General features: G+C 38.7%; 1 protein-coding gene across 1 annotated transcript in view; it reads left to right on the top strand.

Moving 5' to 3' along the window:
* LOC136258643 (activating signal cointegrator 1 complex subunit 3-like) overlaps window positions 1-15,798 on the top strand; it is a 42,261-nt gene that overhangs the window by 1,287 nt on the left and 25,176 nt on the right. Inside the window, exons 4-12 of the mRNA XM_066051981.1 lie at window positions 375-483; window positions 1,223-1,469; window positions 1,580-1,721; window positions 1,908-2,072; window positions 4,822-4,980; window positions 5,096-5,236; window positions 5,298-5,462; window positions 5,992-6,243; window positions 7,541-7,675. Of these exons, the coding sequence (XP_065908053.1) occupies window positions 375-483; window positions 1,223-1,469; window positions 1,580-1,721; window positions 1,908-2,072; window positions 4,822-4,980; window positions 5,096-5,236; window positions 5,298-5,462; window positions 5,992-6,243; window positions 7,541-7,675 (1,515 nt within the window). The remainder of the gene's footprint in view (window positions 1-374; window positions 484-1,222; window positions 1,470-1,579; window positions 1,722-1,907; window positions 2,073-4,821; window positions 4,981-5,095; window positions 5,237-5,297; window positions 5,463-5,991; window positions 6,244-7,540; window positions 7,676-15,798) is intronic.

Here is a 15,798-nt window from a genome sequence, read left to right as displayed (position 1 = left end):
AATAAGCTGCTTCGGATTCTAGAGGTCTGGGGGGGCGTGCATGCTCCCCCAGGAAAATTTAGGTGTAAATATACTCAATTTTGGTGAATTTTTACTGTGATGCCATTGAATATTGACCATTCAATTATACAACTTTGGGATAAATTAAACCTTTCCATTTCTCAAGACTTTACCTGGGGGAGGCAGGTAATAGCTAACCCAGGGAGGGCACAGCCTGTACCCTCCCTTCCCCATTAACCCCAGGGTATCCCATCAACTTATGTGCTAATGATGTCCTAAGTGTCCACATTACAGATTCCACTACAGCATAGCTATAATATATGTCTTTTGTACAATTATGGATTGTGTTCATTTGCATTGCATCGCACATTTAGCTGGCAGAGATCATTGGATTTGATAGACTGGATTTGGTACAACAGCTACTAAAAAGTCGAACAGCAATAGTAGTATCATTTATGGATGATAATGAAACTGGTACCCAAAGTGAGCGACTACCAATATAGTATAGCGGTACAACCAAAAAATCGTGCACTTTTTCATAAAGCCATGAAACTTTCCACATAAATAGTACTCCTCAATACATGCATTTTAAGATATAGTGCCATGGCTGATTTGACCTTTGGTGACCTTTACGGCCATCTTCGTACAGAAAATTGATCATTTTTGTCTTTAACTCCCTGAGGCAGTAATTAACTTGTTAAAACATGGTACCAAACAAAAGATCTTGCTGATAGAAACAACTTGGTTTTTATTTGAAGTCAATAGGTGATTTCATTACAAAGTTATGATCATTTTTATTATCTGCAAAATTTGATAAATTTATGCATACTTATCTGCCCACAGGTAATTCACACCTCGAGGGCAGGTAAATATATCAAATTTTGTAGCTAATAAAAATGATCATAACTTTGTAATGAAATCACCTACAGTGAAAACCAAGTTGTTTCTATCAGCAAGATCTTTTGTTGGTACCATGTTTTAACAAGTTAATTACTGCCTCAGGAAGTTACAGACAAAAATGATCAATTTTCTGTACAAAAATGGCCATAGAGGTCACCAAAGGTCAAATCAGCCATGGCACTATACCTAAAAGTTCATGTATTGAGGAGTACTATTTATGTGGATAGTTTCAAGGCTTTATGAAAAAGTGCACAATATTGCCAATTTTTGGGGCTACGCCGCTATACTAATATTAAGCACTTCATGATTTTTTTGATTTCAGACCACAGTGGTGGACAGAGGAAAGGCAAGATGGGGCATAGAGTGACAAAGGCTGTCCCTAAGCAGCCAACCTATGGTTGCCAGGTGACAATTCAGTCACAACAAGAGAGACAACTCCAGAAGATGTTTCACAAAGAAGACAAGAAAATGATGAAGAAAGATAAAGGCGTTAAAAATATTGATGATTTGGACAAAGAAACTTATTTAGCAGCCAAAGGATTCGTACCTGGGCTCATGAGACAGGAAAGGTGCATATTTTAAGGGGAGGAAAAGCCATCTATTGAGTTTGTGTGTCTTCTTTAGCTTTGCCATAACTTTTCCTGCTTTACTTGTTCACATATTTGTATAATTTGTATAGGGAGCAAATACTGTATGAAGCCTCACAACAGCCACTGATGGGTCATCGTCCCTATGTGTCTACTAGTTATGTGGAGTATCCTAATGTGTATGATTCCATGGCAACCGCTCAGAGGACTCCAGCATACATTGCAGGAACAAAGGTATGATGTAGCATATGTAATCATATTGTTCTACATGTTGTTGGCTAATTTTGAAGCACTCTAAAATTAACTGAGAACATTGAATTTTTGGCAACTTGAGTTTTCCAATATATAGATATTATCAAAAACTTGAACAGATTTTTGTGTGTTGAAAACTTTGCACTATTACAGTTGTATACGCTACAGGTAGGGATCCCAGTAGGAGCAGAGAGGGTTAATACTAAGACAACTGAAGAAGTCACTCTACCTCCTAGTGGCCCACACAAGCCGATCATCGGTGAGAAGATATTGATATCTAGACTTGATAAGGTTGCCAAACTTGTCTTTGCCACCACCAAACGATTGAATGAGGTATGCGAAATATTTATCTCTCATAGTGTGTATGTATTATTAAGTGGTTAATTTAGGGGATATCCCCAAAGCAGAAAGTATTTCCACATAAAATACCAGTTTGTCAATATCTAAATGAAATATAGATACACTATTTATGACAAAGCACTATTTGAGCCACATCATATACTGAGATACTCTAATAAAACAGTCATCCTAATACAACAATATTAGGAAACTTTCTAATAGTACTACTAACAGAGTTGTAGTGATTTGTGCCTATTATATTGTTGATGTATACCTGTATTACAGAATTTTACTGTAGTATCTACACTACTAAAAGTAGAGACATGATTGTACAGTTTCACAGACAAATACAAGGAAAATTTTGAAATTTTAAAGGTCCACTGAAATGGTAAAATACACTTTGGCTATTATCAATCCTTACTCCTAGTGGGATAGGTTGGTGCATGTGATTTAGCTAGATTTTGTTTTGTTTAGTAGATATTATACATTTTAGTGTATTGTGGTTTGTCAATTATATTATGTCAGACAAAGAAACTTTAGTGCCATTAAAGTGACAAAAGCATCCACATACAGCAAGATTTGATTTAGTTTCACGTCATATCTAGCATAACAACTTACAACATGGCAATAACTTGTACTGCAAGCAGTTACAAGTGATTAAGTAAATTTATGCTGGTCTTGTGGTGAAGAACGCTTGAGAATTCCTGTTAAAGAGACTGTAAATCAACAGTACAGTGGTCGAAACACATCAGTTTATTTCTTAGATGTTCTGAATCCATTGAAGGGTTCAATGCAGCGGATGGAGGTGGAGAAACGCGAGGAAAAATGATTGCAGTGGTGCCACTGGCAAGACGTTATTCCTACCAGGCGGAGAAGTAACTCCTGAAAGTGTACATGTGATATAGATACCGTTGTTTGTTTCATGGTGCTGCTAACCCAGCTTTGTAAACAAATTGAACTAATCTTACTTCAGTGAAGCATGATGAAGCGTGAGCTTCGATATAGTGCACCAAGCTGCTACAGGCAACTACAGAACAACTTTGCTATTGTTTTCCAGCAGAACGTTCAAGTAATCTTGGAACACTATGAAAAGTTGAAAAGGAGAGCTTGGTATTGCCTCCTGCACGTTAGACTTTCACTATTTATCTACCTTTCCAATTGCAAAGTGTGCAATAACTGTACTTCCGGTTCTTTGTCTTGTTGTGACATAACTAGACTTTGTGGCTTAATATCTCGGTATAACAACATAACTGAATTACTAAAAAGGTGCATTGCATGATACAAATAACCTATTTATTCAATAAAATGGCAAGTGAATTTTCCATTTCAGTGAATCTTTAAGTTCAATTAGTGAGGTTGGTTTTAGGGTGATATATTTTGTCCAGAATTCTGAACTTTCCTGATCCTTATACAGTATTATTGTACTGTATGATGCAGTATTTTAGTTACACACTGTAAGCCATAAGTTGTACATGTGCTGGTGTTAAAAACTAAAATCCACTATCAATTCCTACTTGTCTGGTTATACAGTATAAATTAGTGAAGGAAGCCTCATGTAATGTTGTGATTTCAAACTACTGTAATTTTTGACAAGGCCTCCAAAACTGTTTGAGACCTTGAAAGTGGTAAATTGTAATAAATTGTTCAGGTAATAATTGGTGCTTGTTGATGCACGTCCAGTACAAAGCTCCATTCAAGTATTCAACATACCTACCATTGAAATACTCTAATTGAACAGTCATTTGGCTGGTTGCGGGCGCATGCCTGCTTTACTGAAATTGTTTTTTGTAAAGTGTCTGGGTGTGTACTAGGCTATCTGCCTATCTACCTATTTTGTTTCTACGCACCCATCTGAGCAAAATCGTTAAATTGGTAAAAGCAGCTTTTGCATAAGAAGTAAAAACCTGTATTCAATTTCCACACATGTAAACTTTGCTCTGAGGTGGTTTCTTTTTGGCCATCTGAAATACAGGTGTGGCAACTCTCTTTAGACTGTGAATTATCTTCCCTTTGGATTTTACAGGCATTTAGCAACTGAAAACAATGCTGCGCAGGCCTCGCAGACTACTGGGAAAAATCTATGCCTTTGAGTTGAAAGGGGACATATCCCATACATACGCAAATGAAAACGAAGAGCAGCTTTGAGGCTTTGTTGAAAGAATTTGTGAGAAAAAACACGTTAATCAAACTATAAAACGGTTTAGAAGATACTTCTGTGCGTAATATGTTGTTAAAGTGGTTTAATTTAGCAAGTGCTTCCTTAGCAGTGTATAGCAATATAATTGAAGAATTATGAAAATTTCATGAATTACAGAATCCAAGAATTACAATATTGTATTATTGCACAACCCTAAACCTATTGATTAAAATAATAAATAGTAATACATAGTTGGTTAATTTCAGATGAGTTAGCTAGCTACATGGCACCTGGTTTTTAGAAGTAGCACAACATCATCTTGTTTGGGAGTAGTTTCTGCACACGCATGTGGCATTTGCAGACCATTAGCTATACAATGACTGTACCATTTGTGATTATGTTCCTCTTGTGGAATTGGATACCACCCAGCTTACAAGAGCAACGCACTCTAATAAAGCAATCAGATTGTCTTTGTTGAAACATCAACAAAACTTTTTAATTTAACTGGCAGAGCATTTTTCTTTCCCCTCCCCAAAATAATATATGGCTTGCATTGTAACTAAAAGATTCTGATTGAATAACTACTGTAATTTGTTTTCTGTACAGATTCAGTCAGCTACATTTGAAGTTGCCTACAATTCTAATGAGAATCTTCTAATTAGTGCCCCAACTGGAGCAGGCAAGACCAACATAGCCCTCCTCACTGTCATCAGGGAGATCAAACAACACATGGTACAAAATGTGATCAAGAAGAATGAGTTTAAGGTGCGCTACTGTGTTGTGTCATACTATTGTAGTAGTACATGCACACAGGTTTATTGAATATGTACATGTCTGTGTAGAATAGAACATTCACTAACTTGTGGAGTGTTTCCCACAGATCATTTATGTTGCACCGATGAAGGCGTTAGCTGCTGAGATGGTGCAGAAGTTTTCACGACAGCTGCAGTGTCTTGGTATTAGCGTTCGTGAGTTAACTGGAGACATGCAACTGACAAAACGTGAAATAGAGACCACACAGGTACTTACTGTACTATCTGTTGCTAGAATTTTACCGAGTGTATGTACCGAACTAAACACAGATGATAGTGACCACACCAGAAAAATGGGATGTGGTCACTCGTAAAGGTACTGGAGATGTAGGCCTGTCCCAGTTAGTGAGGTTACTAATCATTGATGAGGTACACTTGTTACATGAAGACCGAGGAGCAGTGATAGAGACCCTTGTGGCTCGTACACTACGACAAGTCAGTGTGTGTGTGTGTGTGTGTGTGTGTGTGTGTGTGTGTGTGTGTGTGTGTGTGTGTGTATGTGTGAGGGAGGGAGGGCGAGGGAGGGAGGGAGGGAGGGAAGGGAGGGAGAGAGAGAGAGAGAGAGAGAGAGAGAGAGAGAGAGAGAGAGGGGAGGGAGAGGGAGGGAGAGAGTGAGGGAGGGAGAGAGTGAGGGAGGGAGAGGGAATAAGCGAGAGAGAGTGAGGGAGAGGGAATAAGCGAGTGAGTGAGAATGAATAAGCGAGCGAGTAAGAACGAATAAGCGAGCGAGTAAGAACGAATAAGCGAGCGAGTAAGAACGAATAAGCGAGTGAGTGAGAACGAATAAGCGAGCGAGTGAGAGCGAGTGAGCGAGAGAATAGCAAGGGAGTGAGTGAGCGAGTGAGTGAGCAAGTGAGTGCCTCTGTGTGTACCTGTGTATGCTTGTACTTGCTTGTGTCGTGCGTGTATGTATGCATGTATATATGTGTGTGTATATACATCATGACATTGTCCAGTATTACAGGTGGAGTCCACACAGAATATGATCAGGATAGTGGGCTTGTCAGCCACCCTCCCTAATTATGTGGATGTGTCCAATTTCCTTCGAGTGAACCCGTTCAAGGGCTTGTTCATGTTTGACGGTCGATTCAGACCTGTTCCACTCACGCAAACTTTTATTGGAGTGAAAAAACCATTTGGATTTTTACAGCAGCTGAGGGACATGGAAGAAGTGTGCTATGAGAAAGTGCTAAAGAATGTGAAAGAAGGGCATCAGGTAAGGAGTACTCAGTGTGGAGGTGAAATTGTCATACGTTCAATTGTGTATGTGTACTTGTGTGCAATGGTTTGAAATCTATCTAAAGATTTAACTAACGGTATTTTTAAAATATTAAGGCACAGTCACTGGAATATTTCTAGATACACCCAGAGGTATAAGTAGTTCAAAAGGTCTGTATTAGAATTGCACAAGTACACTGAAAAATTTGAAATTTTCAACTAGAATAGGGACCATAACCCATTGATAAAAAGTACTGAAACAAGCTAGAGTAGTGCACGATGTTATATCCCTACTGTGCATTTCCATTTTGGTATCTTGAGCACAGTAGGGATATAACACTTCTTATGATTTAATATTGTGCACTACTCCAGCTTGTTTCAGTACTTTTTATCGGTGTTATGGTCCCTACTCTAGTTGAAAATTCCAAATTTTTCAGTGTACTTGTTTGTTAACTTTTTTTGTAAATAAATTACTATGAATGGTGAACCCACACATACCGCATCTGAAATGGCACTGTGCATCCCAATTATCGTCTGAAAAGTGAAGTATTCATTACGCTTCGTTGTCAGCTATGTTCAACCCGTTATGCAGCATTTCGAATCAAGAACTCTTTGAAAAGCACCTCTGTAATCCACGCATACTGAAAAAAAGAAATGGTGCCGCACGCCCCAGTTATATTAATTATCGTCTGAAAAGTGAAGTATCCATAACGTTTCGTTGTCGGCTATGTTCAACCCGTTACACAGCAGTACGAATCAAGAACTGTTTGAAAAGCACCTCTGCTATCACAATAGCCACTATGACAGATACGGATGACTTCCGTTATGAAGGGAAGCCGTCACGTGCTACCGCCAAATCAATACCTTTCACTGTCAGCTAAGATGAATGGGACACAAAGGAGGACACTGGTAAGTCCATGAAGAATGCATTGTACGTACTGCGGTTTGCCAAAAGGCACCTGTTGGGTTGAACCGATGTCGAACAGTGAAAAATCAAGCCCATAGCCTTAGCCGTTATCGAGTTATGCTTGTCTGAAGGCATCAGTCAGTTACTCAGTAGAAAATTCCATTAAATAAATTATTTTTAAAATTCTGTAGCAACTTGTTGAAAGCGTTTCAGGTCGATCTGAAAGCTTGTTTGGGCTTAGTTTCACCTAACCAATACTGCCTCATTGTTGTCAGGGGAAATTGAGGTTGTTTTTTGGGTGATATTATTTTGTGGGCCAGCCTACTTCTTTGTGGTCCCTACTATACAGTAACTATCGTACTGTGTGATTCCTTTTAAATTTCTGCAGGTGATGGTATTTGTGCATGCAAGAAATGGCACTGTCAAGACAGCCATGTCACTAAGGGAACTAGCTACAAATTATGGTGACTTACAGCTATTCCAGCCAGAGCAGACACCAAGATTGGGACAAGCTGAAAAACAAGTTTGTGCCATTTACTGTACTTAATGTGCATTTAGTGGGTCAAGAGAATAAAAAATAAGGACAGCTACATGATCTTAGTTAAGGTTCCACCTTAAAGACTTGTTCATAAACTGCCTAGCTTAGCTTGTTGCTAAAACAACTTTGTAGGGCTGAAGATGAAGGAGTTCAGATTATGATCTTCCTTCTTTATAAGCACAGTATCCCTACTACAGTAGCCCTACTACAGTAGCTTGTGATTGAAATGTTCCTTACGATTGTAATGATAATTATTTACTAGCAATGTGTATATATTGTAATGTACCATCAAGCCACCTAACTTCAAAGGCAAATTTCAGGGCACATATCTCATAAACCCTGGATTGCCATGGTACATTTAAGTTAAACCATGGCCTTGACATCTGGTGAGGTAACGTTGGTTTGTTTTTATAAGAATCCTGGCAGCATTCGATTGTGGGAGTTTATTATTGCTCACGTGATGAAGCCGATTTTCCATCGTACAGCACTCAGACGGAGGTGATTCGACTCTCTTACCACCCTATGAGTTGACAAACGAATGTTCAAGGTGAGAACTAGTGTCATGGGTAATTTACAAGCGCTTGTCCGCATGTTTATTACGTACCACGCCCACTCTTCATATATCACAAGGTAACCACTCTACAGCGAAGCTTAACCCTCTGGATGTTTAGAAAACTGTGTAAACAGTGTTTAAGTGATGTAACAACTTTGAAACACTTGTAAAATCGCTAAATTGAGTGTTTCCGTGATATCCTTAGGATTTTCCCGTTTATGTTAACAATCGTAGTCGTGTGCTGTCCCATAAACGAATTTCACAAGTTGGTCTATATAATGAATTCGATGGTTGGTATTGTATTGGTTTGGGTGATTAATCGCCCACAGGCTCTTAGCCTGCATTGGCATGGTACATATCAGGCAAATCACTCATGTACATGACACAACTATTATGTATATTATGTGAGAATGTTGATATACACCTATACAGTGTAAACTAAAGCCCACAATCATTTGTCATATGTAATAAACTAGTGAACATGTCACAAAGTTAGTAACAAATGTACACTTAAAATATTTTTTTGAAAAGGTCTCCCAGTTAAGTGACCCTACGTAACAATATTGTACAAGTATTAAGAATTTTAAGGATCATTGCAATAAAAAGTAATGAAACAAGGAAGGTTGCCTACACCTGAAGATACAACAAGTACACAGAAAAATTTTCAACTAGAGTAGGGACCATAATAAAAAGTACTGAAGCAAGCTGGAGTAGTGCATGTTGTTAAATCACAGTAAAGTGTTATATCCCTACTGTGCATTTCCATTATAGTATTTTGAGCACAGTAAGGATATAACACTTTTTATTGTTTTACTGTGATTTAATATCGTGCACTGCTCCAGCTTGTTTCAGTACTTTTATCGATGTGCTATGGTCCCTACTCCAGTTGAAAATTCCTGTGTAGTTATTTGTTAGCTTTTTTGTAAATAATTATTATGACTGATGAACCCATGCATACTGCATCTGAAATGGCGCCGCGTGTCCCAGCTATATCAATTATCATCTGAAAAGTGAAGTATCCATTACGCTTCATTGTCGGCTATGTTCAACCCGTTACACAGCAATACGAATCAAGAACTGTAAATAGCCACTATATAAAATACAGAGATTTCCATTACGAAAGGAAGCCATCATGTACTGCCACCAAATTGACACTTTTCGCTGTCAGCCAAGATGAATGGGACACAGGGAGGACACTGGTAAGTCCATGAAGAATACATTGTACGTACTGCAGTATGCCAAAAGTCATCTCTCGGGCCAAAGCTACATCGAACAGTGAAAAAATCAAGCCCGTAGCCTTAATTGTTATCAAGTTGCACTTGTCTGAAGGCATCAGTCAGTTACTTAGTCAGTAGAAAATTCCGTTAAATCATTTAGAAAAAAAAAATTCCATGGCAACTTGTTGAAGGCATTTCGGGTCAATCTGAAGGCTCGCCTTAGTTTTAACTAACCAGTGCTGCTTCATTGTCGGCTGGGAAAATTGAGGCTGGTTTTTGAGTGGTGAGCCATGCCTACTCCTTTGTGGTCTCTACTATCATACTGTATGATACTAGTGGACTTTAAATTCGTGCTTCAGTCTATACTCACAACTAAATTAGGGATTAAATGAGCACTAGTATAGTATCAAGACTTGTTTGGGCTTAGTTTTACCTAACCAACACTGCCTCATCGTCACTAGGGAAAAGTAAGGCTGGTTTTTGGGTGATGTTTTTTCATGGGCCATGCCTACACATAGTACTGTATAGTAGGGACCACAAAGGTGTAGACGTGGCCCACGAAAAACATCACCCAAAAAGCAGCCTTACCTTTCCCTAGTGACGATGAGGTAGGTAAAACTAAGCCCAAACAACTGAACAAGCCTTCAGATCGACATGAAACACTTTCAAGAAGTTGCTACAGAATTTTAACAATATATATGTAATAGTTATACCTCGGGCACGAGTGCCTGTGCTATAACTAATATGTTCTACTTTAGCATGCAGACTTGCCTAATTGGTAAAATGTTTAGTTGCTATACCCTTCTCTTATATAGGGAACCAAGTAGGCTGTGATTTTGGGATTGAATTTTGCCAAACAAACTGTGATTGTGGGATTCAATTTTAATATATCAAACAGGGTAGTTTGATTTTACTTTTGCTAATATAGCAATGTTAAGAGACTAGTGTTAATTATTAGTGTTGCACCGATACCGATATTACTATCGGTATTTACACCGATATCGGTTATATCGGCTATCGGTTAAAAAAACATAGGGTAACCCGATGATTTTTGAGCGCATGTGCAATGTTGTTTATCGTGATTCGACCACGTTTTGCAGTTGTAGTTCAAGTACTAATATGCCGCGAGTAAAAGCGATAATATGGGAGTATTTTACAATTGTGGTGGGTAATGAGCACTTCGCTCGTTGTGGGACGTGTGGTGACCGGATTTCCAGGGGCGGCAAGACGGCAAAAAATTTTAATACGACGAACATGAGAGACCATCTACAAAAGAAACACCCTACGGAATACAGAGATTACGAAGAGAAAAAGAAAGTAAGAGAGTTGAAAGAACAGAAGGATAAACAATCCACTGGGAGCACGACGGGGAGAACGACAGGCCAACCTACACTGGTGGAAACGCAGGCTCGCGTAAAGCTGTGGGATATAAACGATCCTAAGGCGGAGCGCATTCATGTGAAGATAGCTGAGATGATGGCGCTAGATAATCAACCGTTATCAGTTGTTTCTGACTTGGGATTCACTCGCCTTTTACATACCATCGAGCCTAGGTACAAAATACCTAGCAGGAAGTATTTTACTGATAATGTACTGCCTAAAATCAAGGAAAACATTGACACGAAGGTATTCGAGTTGTTAAAAGACGTGGAGTTTTTGAGTCTGACTACTGATATCTGGAGTACCAGTCTTTCAAATGAGTCATTAATAAGTATGACTGCCCACTGGATTAGCAATGAATTTGAATGTACATCAGCTGTTTTCCATGCACAAAAGATGGAAGGATCACACACTGGAGTAGCAATATGTCGAGCTTTGGAATCCATGTTGGAAAATTGGAAAATTTCTAAAAGCAGTGTACATATGATTGTAGCAGATAACGCTAGCAACATGAAGAGAGCTATGAAGGAGGGTCAGTTTGAAGCACAGGGATGCTTTGCCCACACATTACAATTAGTAGTGAATGATGGCGTACTATCACAACGTGCTGTTATTGATACCCTTGCAGTCTGTCGTAGTATTGTTGAGCATTTTAAACACTCTACTATAGCTTACCACAAGTTAGATCAAATAAGAGAAAGACTAGATATCAAAAAACACAAATTGCAACAGGACGAACCAACTAGGTGGAACTCTACCTTATACATGTTGCAAACAGTTTACGAGCAGAAGATGGCACTGGCAGCTTATGCTACCGAGCATGGTGGCATAATAATGTTCACTCCCAATCAAATTGACTTGACCCGAAAAATTATTGCTGCTCTTGAACCTGTCGAAGAGATCACCAAAATGATCTCTAAAGATTCAGCATCCATATCTATGCTAATTCCATTAGTAAAGATTTTAGAAAAATTAATAAGCATGATGATGACTCGGGTATTCAAACTATGAAAGGAGAAATGTTAAAGTCTTTAGAAACCAGGTTTGATGACATTGAAGAGTCTGAGTTACTACTTATTGCCACATGTCTGGACTCGAGATTTAAAGACAAATTTTTTCTAGGGAAGCTAAAAGGTTGGCTAGGAAATGTGTGATTGACAATGCTGTGGACCCAGATGTTGAAGTTGAGCCACAAAGTAAGAGACCCCGTACTGAATCATCTACTGATTCTTCAGTTGACAATACATCAACAAGTAAGGTTTGGGAATGTTTTACAGAAATTTTACATGACAGTGGAGCGACCACGGATACTGATGGAGGAAAGGAAGCTATGGTTGATCGATATTTATCTGAGCCATTAATTGACTATAAAACTGGCAATCCATACACTTGGTAGTTATCCTTTACCAAATATATCACGTCTGTTATGTAAAACAAAATCCTATTTATAGCTTCATAGGTAAGCTACACTGCCTCATGAACATTGTGACTGCTTTATTAGAGTAATCAACTGTTCTATTAGAGTATCTCGATCTTGTATGCAATTTCTTGAAGGGGGGGGGGTGGGGGCATTTGCCCCAAATGCCCCATCCTGGATCCGCCATTGTGTACCATCAGAAAGGCTCTTCTCTGGAGCTGGTATTCTATATGAGGAACATAGAAACAAGTTAACAGCTGAACATGCTGAAATGTTATTATTCATAAAAAACAATATGAACTTGTTACAAGTACAAAAATAATTAGTCCCTTACTAACTTACTGTACACTTCGTCATTTGTTTTTAATTTTTTAAACAAATACTTTATAAAGTAAAAGTATTTATTAATATCGGTTATTGGTATCGGCATCGGTATTTAAATAACCGATATATCGGCTATCGGAACATCGGCTTTTTTTCTTATCGGTGCAACGCTATTAATTATGTTACTTTAATCACTGCATATACAAAAGCAAAAAACAAAGTACTGTTGATGTATTAAAATTGAATCCCACAATCATAGCTTGCTTGCTTCCCTATATATGAGAAGAGAGATAAAGTATAACATCAAAGAAATCTAATGATTTCTGGATACAGTGTGCACTCCTATTAGTTGTGCAAGCACTGGCTTAACAAGATATACGTACAGTAAGTATATCTCGTTAACTTTTCTGAACCAGTGCAATATGTGATAAATATGCACTGTACTTGCCACGAATTCAACAGAATTTGAACCATTTCCTCAATCCGGCTGATCTGGCATCACTACAAATAGTTTTCCAGCCCATGGAATGTTTACGGCACAGGAAGAGAAATTTCAACAATTCTGCAATCGACTGTATATCCGTACCAGTGCATATATCTTGTTAAGGCAGTGTGTATGTGATAGTTGTATCATGTACCCAAGTGATTTGCCTGATATGTACACCCAAGCTCGAGGGCCATTAGGCCCTCGAACTTGGGTGTACATATCAAGCAAATCACGAGGGCACGTGATACAACTGATATGTACCATACCAATGCAAGCTAAGAGCCTGTGGGCAATTGCATGTAATCACCCAAACCAATACGAGACCGACCACTGAAGTCATTATATAGACCAGCTTGTGAAATTCGATTATGGGAGTTTGTGAAATTCGATTATGGGACAGCAGCAACTAACGTTGCGACTACATTTGTTAACATGAACGGGAAGTCCTAACAGTATCATGGAAAATTTCAATTAAGCGATTTTTTTACAAGTATTTTAAAGCCACTGAATCATTTTACAGACCGTTTACTTACTAAACATCTATAGGGGTAAGCTTCGCTGTAGAGTGTTTATCTCATGTTATTCGAAGAGCAAAAATGCGGCGAACCACTTATGAATATGCTATAGCACTAGTTCTCACCTTAAACCAATGTTTCTCAACTCATAGGATGGCAACAGTGACAAATCACTTCTGTCTGAGTGCTGTAGGATGCAAAATCGAAAGCATGGTTTTCATCACATGACCAATGATAAATTCCCACAATCGATTTCAGCTTGAGTTTTTATATAAAGAATTTGGCAGTACTGCTCCTACATCAAGTCCATGGTACATTTACATGTATCATAGTCAGCCATGGTTTAACTTAAATGTACCATAGCCAGCCAGGGTTTATAAGATATGTACCCTGAAATGTGCCTTTGAAGTGAGGTAGCTTCATGGTGCATACCTGTATCTCGTTAACTCAAGATATTGCACAGTTAGGTGTGCATATATCACATTAACCCTTTGAGGACCAAATCCCAGTCTATTGGGCACAAGTACATGGGCTGGTATAAGTCGTTATAACTACTTATCAGTACACAGTGGAAAGAATTCGACGATACTCACCATGAAATTCCTGACAAAATCGCACCAAGTATCGCTTTGTTTGAAGAGAATCTCCACTGCTAGGCTGCCAAGATAACGTAACTCTTCCATTGTCATCCGCCATTACTCTACACCTGCTACTTTGATTGGCCATATCTCGATAATACTCATCCTAGCGCATCAAACTAAACGCCATTAGACTCAGCACGTGATGACGATTCAATTTATACACAAAAGATCACGTGACTACCTCATGAGTTCACGATAAAGAAATAACGAGCAGATGTTCAGTGTAGATGACACCACCCGTTCATTACTTTATATCACAAGTACTGTTTTGTGTAGGACCAGAGGAGGTACGACACGAATTAAGCGCTATTGAAAAGAATTCACAGTAATTGCATTCTTCAAATGGTAAAATTGCGGAAAATCAATCTGTAGACAAGATTTGATGAACCGCAAAGCTATTAGACACTTGTGCAGTTGATTTTCACTGGTTCTCTCTTCCCAACTTACTGCTTGGCTTGATCTCGTACAGTTCGTTATTCATCACGTGACGGTTCCTCCAATAGGCTGTGTATATCGAAACAGAACCACTGGGGTTGAATGGGGTAGACTGCACTGTTGAAGTAAGCATACGAAAAGAGTTTGATCGCCACGTATTTTCCGTTGATGCCCCCACGAAATAGCTTCCCTGTACAAAACACATGCGCTCATGTGTGCGTGTCGTACCTCCTCTGGGACAAAACTGTTTTGAGTAGAACAAAACTGTTTTGATATTATTGTTGTGTATGAAATTACCATTAAGTCAATGCCAAACAATAATCCGTCTTCATTTTACGGAAGACCACTGCCTTCTTTATAACACAAAGTTACGCACTCCTCCATATTTGAAAATTAATTCGGTCATCGAAGGATTAAATTAACCCATTCCAAGAAATCCTCAGATTTCTTTGATGTCCTTTGCTATCTCTTTGTGCCATTATATAGTCACTCATGTTAATATCGATTGTGGGATTAAGTTTATTTGTAGTTTCTCGAAGTGTGTTGAGTAGTTCCTTTGACTGAAATGGAGCTGTTTCTAATACAGGTGAGCTCTGTTTTGATAAGTTCTAGACACCTGTCTTAATGTTACGTAACGTGCGCTAAGTAAATTGAGCCATTACTGTTGATTTCAGTTCCATTTGAACACTTCCGTCCGTGCTGCAGCTATTCCATGGCGGTTTTTAAAGTGAACCAGCCACAAGAAGCTTTACAGATTGGCTAAAACCATTCACAAGAAGTCACTGTAACACTACAATACTACAGCTTAGCTGAAGAAAGGTTTTAGCTTCACTTCATACATAACACGGAACTTGTAACTCAGACGGAACTGTTCAAATGGAACTGAAATCAACAGTAGAGGTGAAGTGGTATTCATACGTGACTATAATTTTATTCATTGATACGATTTACGTATTCATGATTATTATCAAGACACACGGTAGTGTGTCGTGCGGCCCAAGAAGCCGGTGCGTAACACCCGTGAGTATATTGACAGGAAGAAAGAAAACGCAATTTTCGCACCTCCGTAGCTTTGTGCTTCCTTGATGAAACAAGACGATTTTTGCTGTGGACATGCCCTCCAATTTCAGCACTCCACA

Source organism: Dysidea avara, chromosome 6 (assembly GCF_963678975.1).
Source record: "Dysidea avara chromosome 6, odDysAvar1.4, whole genome shotgun sequence".
NCBI classification, from domain to species: Eukaryota; Metazoa; Porifera; class Demospongiae; order Dictyoceratida; family Dysideidae; genus Dysidea; species Dysidea avara.
The sequence above is the reverse complement of the archived record's forward strand: the minus strand, read 5'-3'. Positions and strand labels throughout refer to the sequence as shown.